Source organism: Somniosus microcephalus, chromosome 29, assembly GCF_052327205.1.
Source record: "Somniosus microcephalus isolate GS21.2 chromosome 29, FLI_Smic_1.0, whole genome shotgun sequence".
Taxonomy (NCBI): Eukaryota; Metazoa; Chordata; class Chondrichthyes; order Squaliformes; family Somniosidae; genus Somniosus; species Somniosus microcephalus.
The window spans coordinates 29,815,863-29,828,311 of record NC_141015.1 but is presented as its reverse complement, the minus strand read 5'-3'; the positions used below and the strand labels follow the sequence as shown (position 1 = coordinate 29,828,311).

The 12,449-nt window shown below is 52.7% G+C and overlaps 1 protein-coding gene across 16 annotated transcripts in view; it reads left to right on the top strand.

The window, feature by feature from the left end:
- Window positions 1-12,449, top strand: part of kcnma1a (potassium large conductance calcium-activated channel, subfamily M, alpha member 1a) — a 1,094,159-nt gene that overhangs the window by 751,872 nt on the left and 329,838 nt on the right. For all 16 annotated transcript variants that reach the window (XM_085970505.1, XM_085970490.1, XM_085970491.1 and 13 more), the window contains one exon: window positions 1,546-1,621. In XM_085970505.1, coding sequence (XP_085826631.1) covers window positions 1,546-1,621 — 76 coding nt within the window. The remainder of the gene's footprint in view (window positions 1-1,545; window positions 1,622-12,449) is intronic.

Here is a 12,449-nt window from a genome sequence, read left to right as displayed (position 1 = left end):
TCCTGAAGTGCGGGCTTCCCAACCTGGGGGAACCCCGCCGGGGTGTAGGAGGTCTGTGGGTGTCGGAGGGTCTGAAAGTGCGATGTAGAGGTGAGTGATGGGTGCAAGTGTGGAGTGGTAAGTATGTGAGGTAAGTTTTAGAAAATGTTAACTTACCTTTGTTTCTACCTACAGCCTTCAGCCGCTGTGGAGCCGGAGTCCCCGACATTTCCATTGTAGAGATCACAGACTGGCTGTTGCATCCCCCAATACAGCAGCCAGCTGATTTCTGCAAAGTAGAAAGGTTCGATGAGTCCTGAACATAAGGGCTCACCAAACTACACAGAATGTCAGTGTTTGACAGCTTCAAAAATTCTTGACAGATGACACGTCATACGTTGACGTGCTCTGTACCCCACTCCTGGTACCATCTTATGTTCATTAATAAATAGACATTCTTATTATGAACACAGCTAGCTTTTGCTAGACACTTTTATTGAGCACATGTGGACTAGGTACAATATCTGTAGAGGCATCCATCTTGACTGCTGCCTTGTGGGTAGCCTAGTGCCTCATGGGTAATGTAGTCTTAATATACATACAGCTGGGTAGTGTAGTCTTATATACAGCTCTACACAGCTCTACGGCTCCACCTAGTGTCCACTATAGAATGACATGTTATTGATCATTACAACTGACTGCCCCCTAATCGGCCTGCTGAGCCCGCTGGGCATCTCTGTCAGCTCTATTGCCTAACTATATTATTGTTCACCTTAATCTACTGACATCTCAGGCTGCTGTTTTACCTTAGTTTTGTTCTCAATATCTTGCTCTTCTCACACTTATATCAAGAGCATTCAGAACGAGGCCTTTTGGGGGAATTTTACTTTGCCGAGCTGTAACTGAATGTTAAGTATTGTCTGGAGGGATGGGGTCGTGTTTGAATCTCAGACTGCTCGGAACTTGCTGCACTGTAACACTCTAAAACTACGCACCGGGCCGCTGTGCGCTTGTCATGTCATTGTGCGCAAGTGATGAATGATCCCTGGTACTTTCATGCAATGTCAAGTTTCAGTTTGCTCGTATTGTCCACTATAGCACTGAGAGAGCAGAGCGGCAAACAGCGTTCCGTTTCAATGGGATATTGCAATCGACCAGAACGCAGGGCTTCCAACGATCCCTTGCTTTGCATATTTCTGTTACGTGTTTTCAGTGTAGAAGCTGATGCTCACAAGGCCAGATGGTATTTGAGAATGTTGTTGTGGCAGATCACATCCTTAATTTAATTAAGACCTAAGGGGGACTTTTCTGACAGAAGCACTGTGTATCTATTGAATTGTGGGCCACGTTTCATTTTAAGGCACAGCGCACCTTAAATTCCAATCTGCACTTCCAGCCGGATGAGACTCACCCCCCCGCCGGCAGAAAGCTACCACTTTATTCTCTATTTAAACACTAATTGCAGCTCTTAGGCTGAGCGGGTGGTTACATTGGTTCTGAATGTTACCGGTTGTTAAGTGCTCTGAGCAGAGTCGATTGGCCAATAACGTGTGTTTCTTTTTGCAGGCTTACGGTTTTTAAGAGCCCTCAGGCTGATACAGTTCTCAGAAATTTTACAATTCCTGAATATCCTCAAAACAAGGTAAGCCATGCCAATTACGAATCAGTGATCTAACAATGTTCAGGACTATTTTAGACCTTTTTTTGCTTACGAGATTGTTTTCAAATGTTTTTGCGCCACTTAAATGTGAATTTATAGAATTCTTTACATAGTTAGAATGTGGTTGAGTTTTCTATAGGGTAACTGAAATGGTGTATGTATTTGTAAAGGTTGTTTTTAAGCAGCTTCGGTTCTTGGCACAGCCAGGAAGTGCAGATGTTAAAAACATCGCAGGTGATGCATCTGCTCCAGTGAACACTATTGCGACATGGCTTTTACTTTAAGAAAGAACTTGCACGTATCATGTCCTTGGGTTGCCCCCAAAGCATTTTACAACCAATGATTTGCTTACGAAGTGGAGTTACTCCTATATAGGCAAGTGTGGCGGCCAATTAGTGCACAGCAAGGCCCCACAAACAGCAAATGAACGAATGGCCAGGCTGGGGAATTTTTTTTGGTGGTGTTGGCTGAGGGAGGACTGTCGGCCCCGGGACACTGAGCCGGCTCCTTGCTCCTCGCCAGATTGAATCATGAGGTCGCTGAACAGACAAATGGAGCCCCCGAGAGTGCAGCGCTCCCTCGGTGCTGCACTGAAGTGTCAGCCTAGATTATGTGTTCACGTCGTGCAGCTGGAGCCGATCCCCACAACCTTCTGACAGGAGGTGACCCTGGTGCCAACTGAGTTGAGCTGAGATTTTGTGAATTTTCAGCCAGACAGAACCCCTGTTGTGTGACATTATTGTCCTATTGATTGGATCATTGTGCATTTCTGTTCAAAGTGTGAGTGACTCTACCAGGGATGACAATATAACCATCACCAGTTGGGCCTTGAAATAGACTTAGCTGGACGCAGCTTTCAATGAAAATCTTCCGTACAGGTTTCGATGGTGGTGATGCACTAAGAGTGATTTACAGGAAACTCTCGTTTAAACGGCACCTAAATATCCGGAATTCTCTAATAACCGGCAAAATTCATACTCCGAAAGCAACACCTCAGTAACCGGAAGTGTGTCCGAGTCCGAGTCTCCCGCGGTGGCCGAGTTCGTCAGTGGGGGTAGTTCTCCAAACTGCCACTACTCAGCTTCTTGGCGCTGTCGGAAGTCTCTGTAGGTGAGTACCCAATTATACTGCACATTTCTTGATTCTTTTATTTTTGTTCGTTGAAAATAGCCTCGGTAGCTACACCTCTCCGTTATCCGGAATTTTTAATCAACCGGCACCATCCCGGTCCCGTCGGTGCTGGATACCAAAGAGTTTCCTGTATTTTGTTTATTCAATTCAATTCAATTCAATTCAAATTGCTTTATTGGCATGACAAGGTACATCTTATGTTGCCAAAGCACCGAAAAAAACATTTATGGTTGAACACATAAACGCAGATCTATCCATACAGTGTATAAACAGATATATCCCTGTGTGTATAAATATACACTCATATAATATGTATATACTCTTTTCTTAGATTTAATGGTTGTCCCTCTGCTTATGGCAAGCTGTAACATAGTTTGCCGCTAAGGTTACGCAATTTCTCTGTTCCCCTAATAGGTATGGGAGTTTTTGGTCGTCATTCAAATTTTTGAATTCAGGGCATATTTTTATGAATTTTGGGTAGAAATTCCCCCTTATGCCCTGATATTTTCCACAAGCTGTGTTATTCCTCAGCCCTCGATTTTCTCTCCTCCCCTCCTGCACATGCCGGCTTGTGCTGGAGGAAGGGCCTCACCACCCAGCCCAATTCTGCTACCTGTTGCACGTACACACTCGTTCACACACTCACACTCTCTCTCTCTCTCCTGCTACTAGGCAGCGCTTACGATTGGGAGCCCTGGTTGATTTCTGACCCTGCTTAGCCCAGGGTCGCTGAAGCAAATTGTAGCACCTCTATGACTCCCCGACTGACATCAGCACAGCATGGGTATTGAACGTGAGATCTTCCTGTTCTGCATAGTTCAGTACCGTCAACATCCTGGGGGGTCACCATTGACCAGAAACTTAACTGGACCAGCCACATAAATACTGTAGCTACAAGAGCAGGTCAGAGGCTGGGTATTCTGCGGCGAGTGTCTCGCCTCCTGACTCCCCAAAGCCTTTCCACCATCTACAAGGCACAAGTCAGGAGTGTGATGGAATACTCTCCACTTGCCTGGATGAGTGCAGCTCCAACAACACTCAAGAAGCTCGACACCATCTAGGACAAAGCAGCCCACTTGATCGGCACCCCATTCACCGCCTTAAACATTCACTCCCTCCACCACCAGTGCACCGTGGCTGCAGTGTGTACCATCTACAAGATGCACTGCAGCAACTCGCCAAGGCTTCTTCGGCAGCACCTCTCAAACTCGCGACCTCTTCCACCTAGAAGGACAAGGGCAGCAGGTGCATGGGAACACCACCACCTTCAAGTTCCCCTCCAAGTCACACACCATCTTGACTTAGAAGTATATCGCCGATCCTTCATCGTCGTTGGGTCAAAATCCTGGAACTCCCTCCCTAACAGCACTGTGGGAGTACCTTCACCGCACGGACTGCAGTGGTTCAAGAAGGCGGCTCACCACCACCTTCTCAAGGGTAATTAGGGATGGGCAATAAATGCTGGCCTTGCCAGCGAAGCCCACATCCCATAAACGAATTAAAAAAAACACTACACAGTGCCTTTACCAACTGAGCCATTGGGGAAGGGAAGATTTTCTTTTCTATTCAGAAGGCTTTTAGAAAAACAATCTCGATTATTTTAAATAACAAGTAGTTTGGGTGAAAGGTTAGTCATTTGACTGAGGGCTGAGCTGGATTGCAGTAAGCCAGCTAAGTGGTTTAAGGAAGAAGTCAAAGATGCTGTGTATAGATTGAAGAAGGATTGTGGATTAAAATGCAAATACAATTCTCATTGATGTTGACAGGTTTGTCAGGGGAAAGGAAAAAAGCAATTCGTCTCGCTGGAGAAATATAACAGCTACAGAGAGAGAGCAGCAAATTTACATTCCAAATGTAGCTCGCATTGAGCAAAGCGAAAGTACCTTGCAAACAACACAGGGAAACTCTATTGGATTATGCCGCAGCTTTAGGCTATATATCTGAGTCACTAAGAAGATGAGAAAACATTAGGGACATGGGACTGATTTGTACAGCTAAGCCCAATCCTGTTATTACCTGCTGTCCACACAAACCTTCCAACTCGAGTTACTGGACATTGATTAAAAGTGGAAGCCCTGGCTGATTTCATACCCTCCTTAGGCACTGAGGCCACTTGGAGAACCTCTATAGCTCTCGGATTGATCTCAGCACACCTTGGATGTGGGATCTTCCTGTTCTCTACGGTTCAGTACCATACGCATATTTGGAGCCAATTTTTAACCTAACCCGCCCATTGGGAAACTGATGGGATCGGCTGCACCGCTGGTTTCACACCCCGCCCGATTTTATTCTCCGCCGGAGAGTAATATTGGTCGGTGTGTCAAACCAGGGTTGCACCCGATCCTGTGGGTTCCCCACTCGGCGCGTTAGGTTAACATTACCCCCATTGTCTTGACCAATTGAGCCGTTGCAAGCCAATGATCCGAAAGGCAAGTACACATATAAAAACATTGCACACACTACACAATGAAGCAAAACACATCGGGGGAGAAATTGGGTGCCTTTGCGCCTCCCGTTAGCGCCTCCGGGGGGGGGGGGCACCAACGGGGCGCTACTGGCTTTGACCGGGCGCGGCGCTCATACCGACGCCCATGAGATTGAGCTGGAGGTTTGCGGCGGCGGGAACCACTAGCGCCACGATCTCCTGCGCCTGGAGATCGTGACGTCATCCAGGAACGCAGCGCCCCAGCTCCAGAAATTCACTCTCGCCCCCGGCCTGAGCGCCTGCCGTTAACAACGACAGGTACAGGAGGCGGTTTGCAGTCGATGAACGCTGGAGGAGCGATATATAAAGGGGTCAACTTCCGGGGTTTTTTTTGTCGGCAAACAATGCTGCTTTGTCGGTTTGACGCAAGCAGACAGGCGTTTTGACCCATTTTTATACCCACCACATGAAGCTCGTGGCTGGCTGCTCAGAGACCAGGGTTATCCACTCGCCACCTGGCTGATGACACCCCTCTGCAACCCCAACACTCCTGCTCAACACGCTTACAATGGCAGCCACAGCGCCACCAGGAACCTGATCGAACAGACTATCCGGGTGCTAAAGCAACGGTTCCGCTGCCTTGACCGCTCTGGAGGAGCCCTGCTGTACTCCCCTGATCGAGTCTTCCTTTTCATCATTGTGTGCTGGATGCTGCACAACCTGGCTATTCTGAGGGCCCAGCCATTGCCACTGGGGATTGCAGGTCCACCTCAGGAGGAGGAAGAGGGACAGGAGGAGGGGTCAGAGGCGGAGGAGGAGGAGGATGATGAAGAGGAGGAGGAGCAGCATCATAGGAGAGAGCCACTCAATCTTGCTTCTGCAAGGGCCGTTCGTGATCACCTCATTTCACAGCCCTTCCAATCAATGATACAGTACATTGTCTTTGCGCAGAACAACCACATCATTACAGCCAGCTCGCAGCCCCTATCACCGGGCTAAGGTCAAATGAGAAACATCACAAAATGTGCAACGTCAAATGAACAATTTATTATCGAACCCAACTCTCTCTTATGAAACACAACTATTCATAAAGAAACACAACAATATATTTACAAACACATTAATTTATTTACACACACTCCCCCATTTGCTAATACCGCATTATTCACTCGCCCTTCCTCAGCGATTTCCCTCCCCTTTGGAATTTCCCCCCTCCCAACCCTACTGCTCTTCCGTAATGTGGCCCCAGTGGCTGCAGCAAGGCTGGTGGAAGGCTGCTGAGTCTGGGAGCCAGAGACTGCAGATGGCCTTGCAGGATGTCCTCGACCAGCTCTGGGCCTGGAAGGCCCGGCTGCAGACTGCATCACCTCAGCATGTGCGGCAGCAGTCTGGGATGGCTGGGTTACAGGCTGCGGCAAGTGCAATGGCGGTGTGGCAGTGGTGGGAGCAGGAATGTTGTCATCCTGAGAGAGGGCAGCACCTTCCTGCTCGACCGACACACTGCCACTCCCCCGGGGCAAAACCTCAGCATCTGGAGCAATCTGCTCGAGCACAGATTGCTGGCCTGCTGCGGCACCGTGAGATCCCCGGTGGATTGTGGGCGACCCAGCGACAATGGCAGCAGTCAGCGCCTGTGTGGCATCAATCTGAGACTGCATGAGAGCAGCCTGAGATTGGAGGCCACCCAACCACTGACTTCATTACAGCACTAAGCCGTTGCGTTGCCTCGGCCTGTGCTGCAATAGCTGCTGCCATCTCACCCATGACACGAGGCATGAGGTCTGGGTCCTCACGGTCTCTCTGCGAGTTGACCATCTTTGCAAACTGCCAAGGATGTGCTCGATGGTTTGCGCAGTGATGAGTGCAATGCTGGAGGCGGACTCCTCCACACTCCTAGCCAGTGTATCCATGCTCTCGGGCACCCTTGCAATTGCACCCATTACCAGGAGGCGCAGCAGTGTTTCCCCCAGGCCCAGCAAGCTACCCGGTAAACCTACCCCCGCCACCCATCCACCCATGCAATCTGTCTGCTCCCCCCCGACCACCATCTGCTTCCCCCGAACACTGAAAACTGCAGGACATTCAGGAAACCCGGTCTTCCAGGTTCCCGACTTCACAACCACCCCCCCAACGCCCCCCAACGCACAGAGCTCTCCTTCAGGCTAAAATCCAGGGCATACACTTTGTAGTGAAATATATACATCATATTCTGCGAATATAGTGAAGGGTACTAGAATTCTACCCACGCTACATATTTGTGTTCCTCTTCAGAGGCGGGGAGATGTAGGAAGGCTGTTTAACTTGAGCTGCGACTGCAGAATCTGAGGACACAGGTTTAAAAAGACAAGCCACATGTGAGACTAGAGATGAGAAGAAATATAAAACACTAGTTAGGCCTCAGCTAGAGTACTGCGTGCAGCTCTGGCCACCACATTACAGGAAAAATGTGATTGTACTAGAGAGGGTACAGAGGAGATTTACAAGGATGTTGCCGGGAGTAGAGAATCTTAGCTATGAGGAAAGACTGGATAGGCTGGGTTTCTTTTCCTTGGAACAGAGGAGGCTGAGGGGAGACCTTATTGAGGTGTATAAAATTATGAGGGGACTAGATAAAGTGGATAGAAAGGACCTATTTCCCTTAGCAGAGGGGTCAAAAACCAGGGGGGCACAGATCTAAAGTAATTGGTGGACGGTTTAGAGGGGATTTGAGGGGAAATGTCTTCACCCAGAGGGTTGTGGGGGTCTGGAAGTCACTACCTGAAATGGTGGTAGAGGCAGAAACCCTAACCACATTTAAAAAGTATTTGGATGTGCACTTGGGGTGCTGTAATCTGCAGGGCTACGGACTAAGAGCTGGGAAGTGGGATTAGGCTGGATCGCTCTTTGTTGGCCGGCGCGGACACGATGGGCTGAAATGGCCTCCTTCGAGCTGTAACTTTCTATGATTCTATAAGAAATGTATTTTCTCCAGCGAGTAATTGATAATTGGAACAAGCGCCATGCAAGTTTAGCTGATGTGTTACTTAGCTCTTTCAAGAAGGAGGTGGATGAATTTCTGTCGGGGTGGAGGGAGGGAATTGGTAGTTATAGATGATTCAGTGTAGGCGGGAGATGGTCAAATACTCCATGGCACACGGTGATTACTGCGCAGCTGAGGCTGTGGCGAGGAGGGAGTGGGGAAGAGAGGGGAAGTTGTTGTCCGTGCAGGGTCAAAAATGGACACCCACAAAAGGAGATGCTAGGAGGGTGACCAAAAGCTTGGTGAAAGCGCTGGTGGGGTTTAGGAAGGGAATTCCAGAACCTAAATGATTGAAGGGAATCAGTGGTGGTGTGGAAGCCGGGGATGTATAAGAGGCTCGAGTCAGAGGAATGGGTAGTTTGAGGAGGAGATTCTAGGGATTGGGATGGACAAGACCATAAAGGGATTTAAACATGAGGAGGCAAATTTTAAATTTGAGGCTCTGTGGGATGGGGTAATGGCCGAACAGAACTTGGTGTGGGATAGACTACGAGTAGCAGAGTTTTGAATTATTACACGGATCATTTTGTAATCTATATATATAAAAGACCTCTTCTGTCTGTCTGTCTGTCTTCTATCTGTCTGTCTGTCTGTCCATTCTCTATACGTTCGAAAGTTATAGAGCGTACCTACACGCGCGTCATGTCAAAAGAAAGCTTACGATTACGGACCGGTAGGCGTATTTACGTTTCGGCCGGACAAAAATTGCGCCCGCGGTATCCAAAAAACGTTCAACATTCCGCTCATTAGCATCTCATTCAGCGATAGAGGGACATCGAGGTCGACCAATCGTACGGCGGGTTCCTGGCGCGTGGGGGCCCTCCTACGGTCGAGTGACGGGGACGATTGACCAATCCTACGCTTCGGTGACCTGACGGTCGACCAATCGGTGCGTGTGTGTGGGCGGGCCTTATCGTTCTGAACCGAGGTGAGTGGCCGCCATCTTGATTCCATTCTTTTTCCCGCTTTCTGTGTTTTTCTTTTCAAACCTACATTTCCAGCAAAAAAAAATTGCTTTTATTAAATTGTTTTTAAAAAAACTTAATTCATTTGTAAACCTGAAGATTCTTTTTCCTACCTTTCCCCGTTTTTGTAAGGCCTCATAACCTAGGCCTCAAAGCCTGGGCCTTTCCTGCCCAGCCACGCCCGAGCTAGGTAATTGTCCCACGGCTTCTGCGAAGCTCCCCCCCCCCCCCCCCCCGCCGTCACGTTACCCGGGGCAACGGCGTCAGCCATGAGGGTCACGGGACATAAACAGGACGCGGCATCTCTCTCTGTTCCCCGCTCGGCTCGGGCGGGGGGGCGGGGCTCTCGGGAGTGCGGATCTCGGGCGGGGGCTTGGAGAGCGGGAAGGGCTACCCCGGCAACCGGGCCCGCCGGCCGTCTTGAAACCAGCTCGGGAGGGCGGGAGTCAGCACGCGCGCGTCAATGTCGGCCCGGGACCGCAGCTAAGGTGAGTCCGGCCGGGACTCAACGCGCTAGCCCGCGCATCAGCCGGCCCTGAGGCGCTGATCCACGGAGAGGGAGGGAGAAAGCCAAGGTGAGTCCGGCTGGACCTCACGCACTATATGAAGGAGAGGGGAGGGGGAGGGAGAGAGAGTAAAGCAGCGAGAGACGGGGAGGGAGAGGAGAGAGGGGGAGAGGGGGAGGGAGAGGGGGGAGGGTGAGGAGAGGGAGGGAGGGTGAGGAGGGGTGGGGACAGGACGGGGGGGAGAGGAGAGAGGGGGAGGGAGAGGAGAGAGGGGGGGAGGGTGAGGAGAGGGAGGGAGGGTGAGGAGGGGTGGGGAGAGGACGGGGGAGAGGACAGGGGGGAGAAGGGGAGGCAGGGATGGAGAGCAGAGGGGGAGGGAACGGGAGGGAAGGAGAGGGGAGGGAGGGGAGGGAGAGAGAGGGAGAGAGAGTAAAGCAGGGAGAGACGGGGAGGGAGAGGAGAGAGGGAGAGATGGAGAGAGGGGGAGAGATGGGGAGGGAGAGGGAGAGGAGGAGGGGGGAGGGTGAGGAGAGGGAGGGTGAGGAGGGAGGGTGAGGACGGGGGGGGAGAGGATGGGGGGGAGAGGGGGGGAGAGGACGGGGGGGAGAAGGGGAGGCAGGGATGGAGAGGAGAGGGGGAGGAAGGGGTAGGAGAGGAGCGGGAGGGAAGGAGAGGGAGGGAGAGGGGAGGGGAGGGAGAGGAGGGAGAGGGAGGGAGAGGTGAGAGAGGAAGAGAGAGTAAAGCAGGGAGAGACGGGGAGGGAGAGAGAGAGGGTGAGGGAGTGAAGGAGGGAAAGAGTGAGGGGGTGGGACAGGGAGGGAGAGCTTACCTTCTTCCTTCCTTCGCAGGGGTCCATCGGGCCAGCCACGCCCCTCTCTTCCCCCACGCCCCCTCTTCCCCCACGCCCCTCTCTTCCCCCACGCCCCTCTCTTCCCCACGCCCCTCTCTTCCCCCACGCCCCTCTCTTCCCCCACACGCCTCTCCCCCCACGCCTCTCGCTCTCTCTCCCCACCCACTCGCTCTCGCTCCCTCTCTCCCCTCCCACTCGCTCTCGCTCTCTCTCTTCACTCACTCGCTCTCGCTCTCTCTCTCCCCACCCACTCGCTCTCGCTCTCTCTCTCCCCACCCACTCGCTCTCGCTCTCTCTCTCCCCACCCACTCGCTCTCGCTCTCTCTCTCCCCACCCACTCGCTCTCGCTCTCTCTCTCCCCACCCACTCGCTCTCGCTCTCTCTCTTCCCACCCACTCGCTCTCTCTCTCCCCACCCTCTCGCTCTCTCTCTCCCCACCCACTCGCTCTCGCTCTCTCTCCCCACCCACTCGCTCTCGCTCTCCCCACCCACTCGCTCTCGCTCTCTCTCTCCCCACCCACTCGCTCATGCTCTCTCTCTCCCCACCCACTCGCTCTCTCTCTTCCCCCCAGTCGCTCTCTCTCTTCCCCCCCAGTCGCTCTCTCTCTTCCCCCCCAGTCGCTCTCTCTCTTCCCCCCCAGTCGCTCTCTCTCTTCCCCCCCAGTCGCTCTCTCTCTTCCCCCCCAGTCGCTCTCTCTCTTCCCCCCCAGTCGCTCTCTCTCTTCCCCCCCAGTCGCTCTCTCTCTTCCCCCCCAGTCGCTCTCTCTCTTCCCCCCCAGTCGCTCTCTCTCTTCCCCCCCAGTCGCTCTCTCTCTTCCCCCCCCAGTCTCGCTCTCTCTTCCCCCCAGTCGCTCTCTCTCTTCCCCCCAGTCGCTCTCTCTCTTCCCCCCAGTCGCTCTCTCTCTTCCCCCCAGTCGCTCTCTCTCTTCCCCCCAGTCGCTCTCTCTCTTCCCCCCAGTCGCTCTCTCTCTTCCCCCCCAGTCGCACTCTCTCATCCCCCCAGTCGCTCTCTCTCATCCCCCCAGTCGCTCTCTCTCTTCCCCCCAGTCGCTCTCTCTCTTCCCCCCAGTCGCTCTCTCTCTTCCCCGAGTCGCTCTCTCTCTTCCCCCAGTCGCTCTCTCTCTTCCCCCCCCAGTCGCTCTCTCTCTTCCCCCCAGTCGCTCTCTCTCTTCCCCCCAGTCGCTCTCTCTCTTCCCCCCAGTCGCTCTCTCTCTTCCCCCCAGTCGCTCTCTCTCTTCCCCCCAGTCGCTCTCTCTCTTCCCCCCAGTCGCTCTCTCTCTTCCCCCCAGTCGCTCTCTCTCTTCCCCCCAGTCGCTCTCGCTCTTCCCCCCCAGTCGCTCTCGCTCTTCCCCCCAGTCGCTCTCTCTCTTCCCCCCAGTCGCTCTCTCTCTTCCCCCCAGTCGCTCTCTCTCTTCCCCCCCAGTCGCTCTCTCTCTTCCCCCCCAGTCGCTCTCTCTCTTCCCCCCCAGTCGCTCTCTCTCTACCCCCCCCAGTCGCTCTCTCTCTTCCCCCCCCAGTCGCTCTCTCTCTTCCCCCCCCAGTCGCTCTCTCTCTTCCCCCCCCAGTCGCTCTCTCTCTTTCCCCCCCCGTCGCTCTCTCTCTTTCCCCCCCCAGTCGCTCTCTCTCTTCCCCCCCCAGTCGCTCTCTCTCTTCCCCCCCCGTCGCTCTCTCTCTTTCCCCCCCCAGTCGCTCTCTCTCTCTCTTCCCCCCCAGTCGCTCTCTCTCTCTCTTCCCCCCAGTCGCTCTCTCTCTCTCTTCCCCCCAGTCGCTCTCTCTCTCTCTTCCAACAACAACATGCCCTCGAAAAAGCCTCGGCACCGCCGGGCACTCCAGCTAGTACTGTATATAGAGGCTTCTTATTCAAGTGTTTTCAGAAATTCTATTTTTCAATTACTGGCACCAAATGTCCTTTGC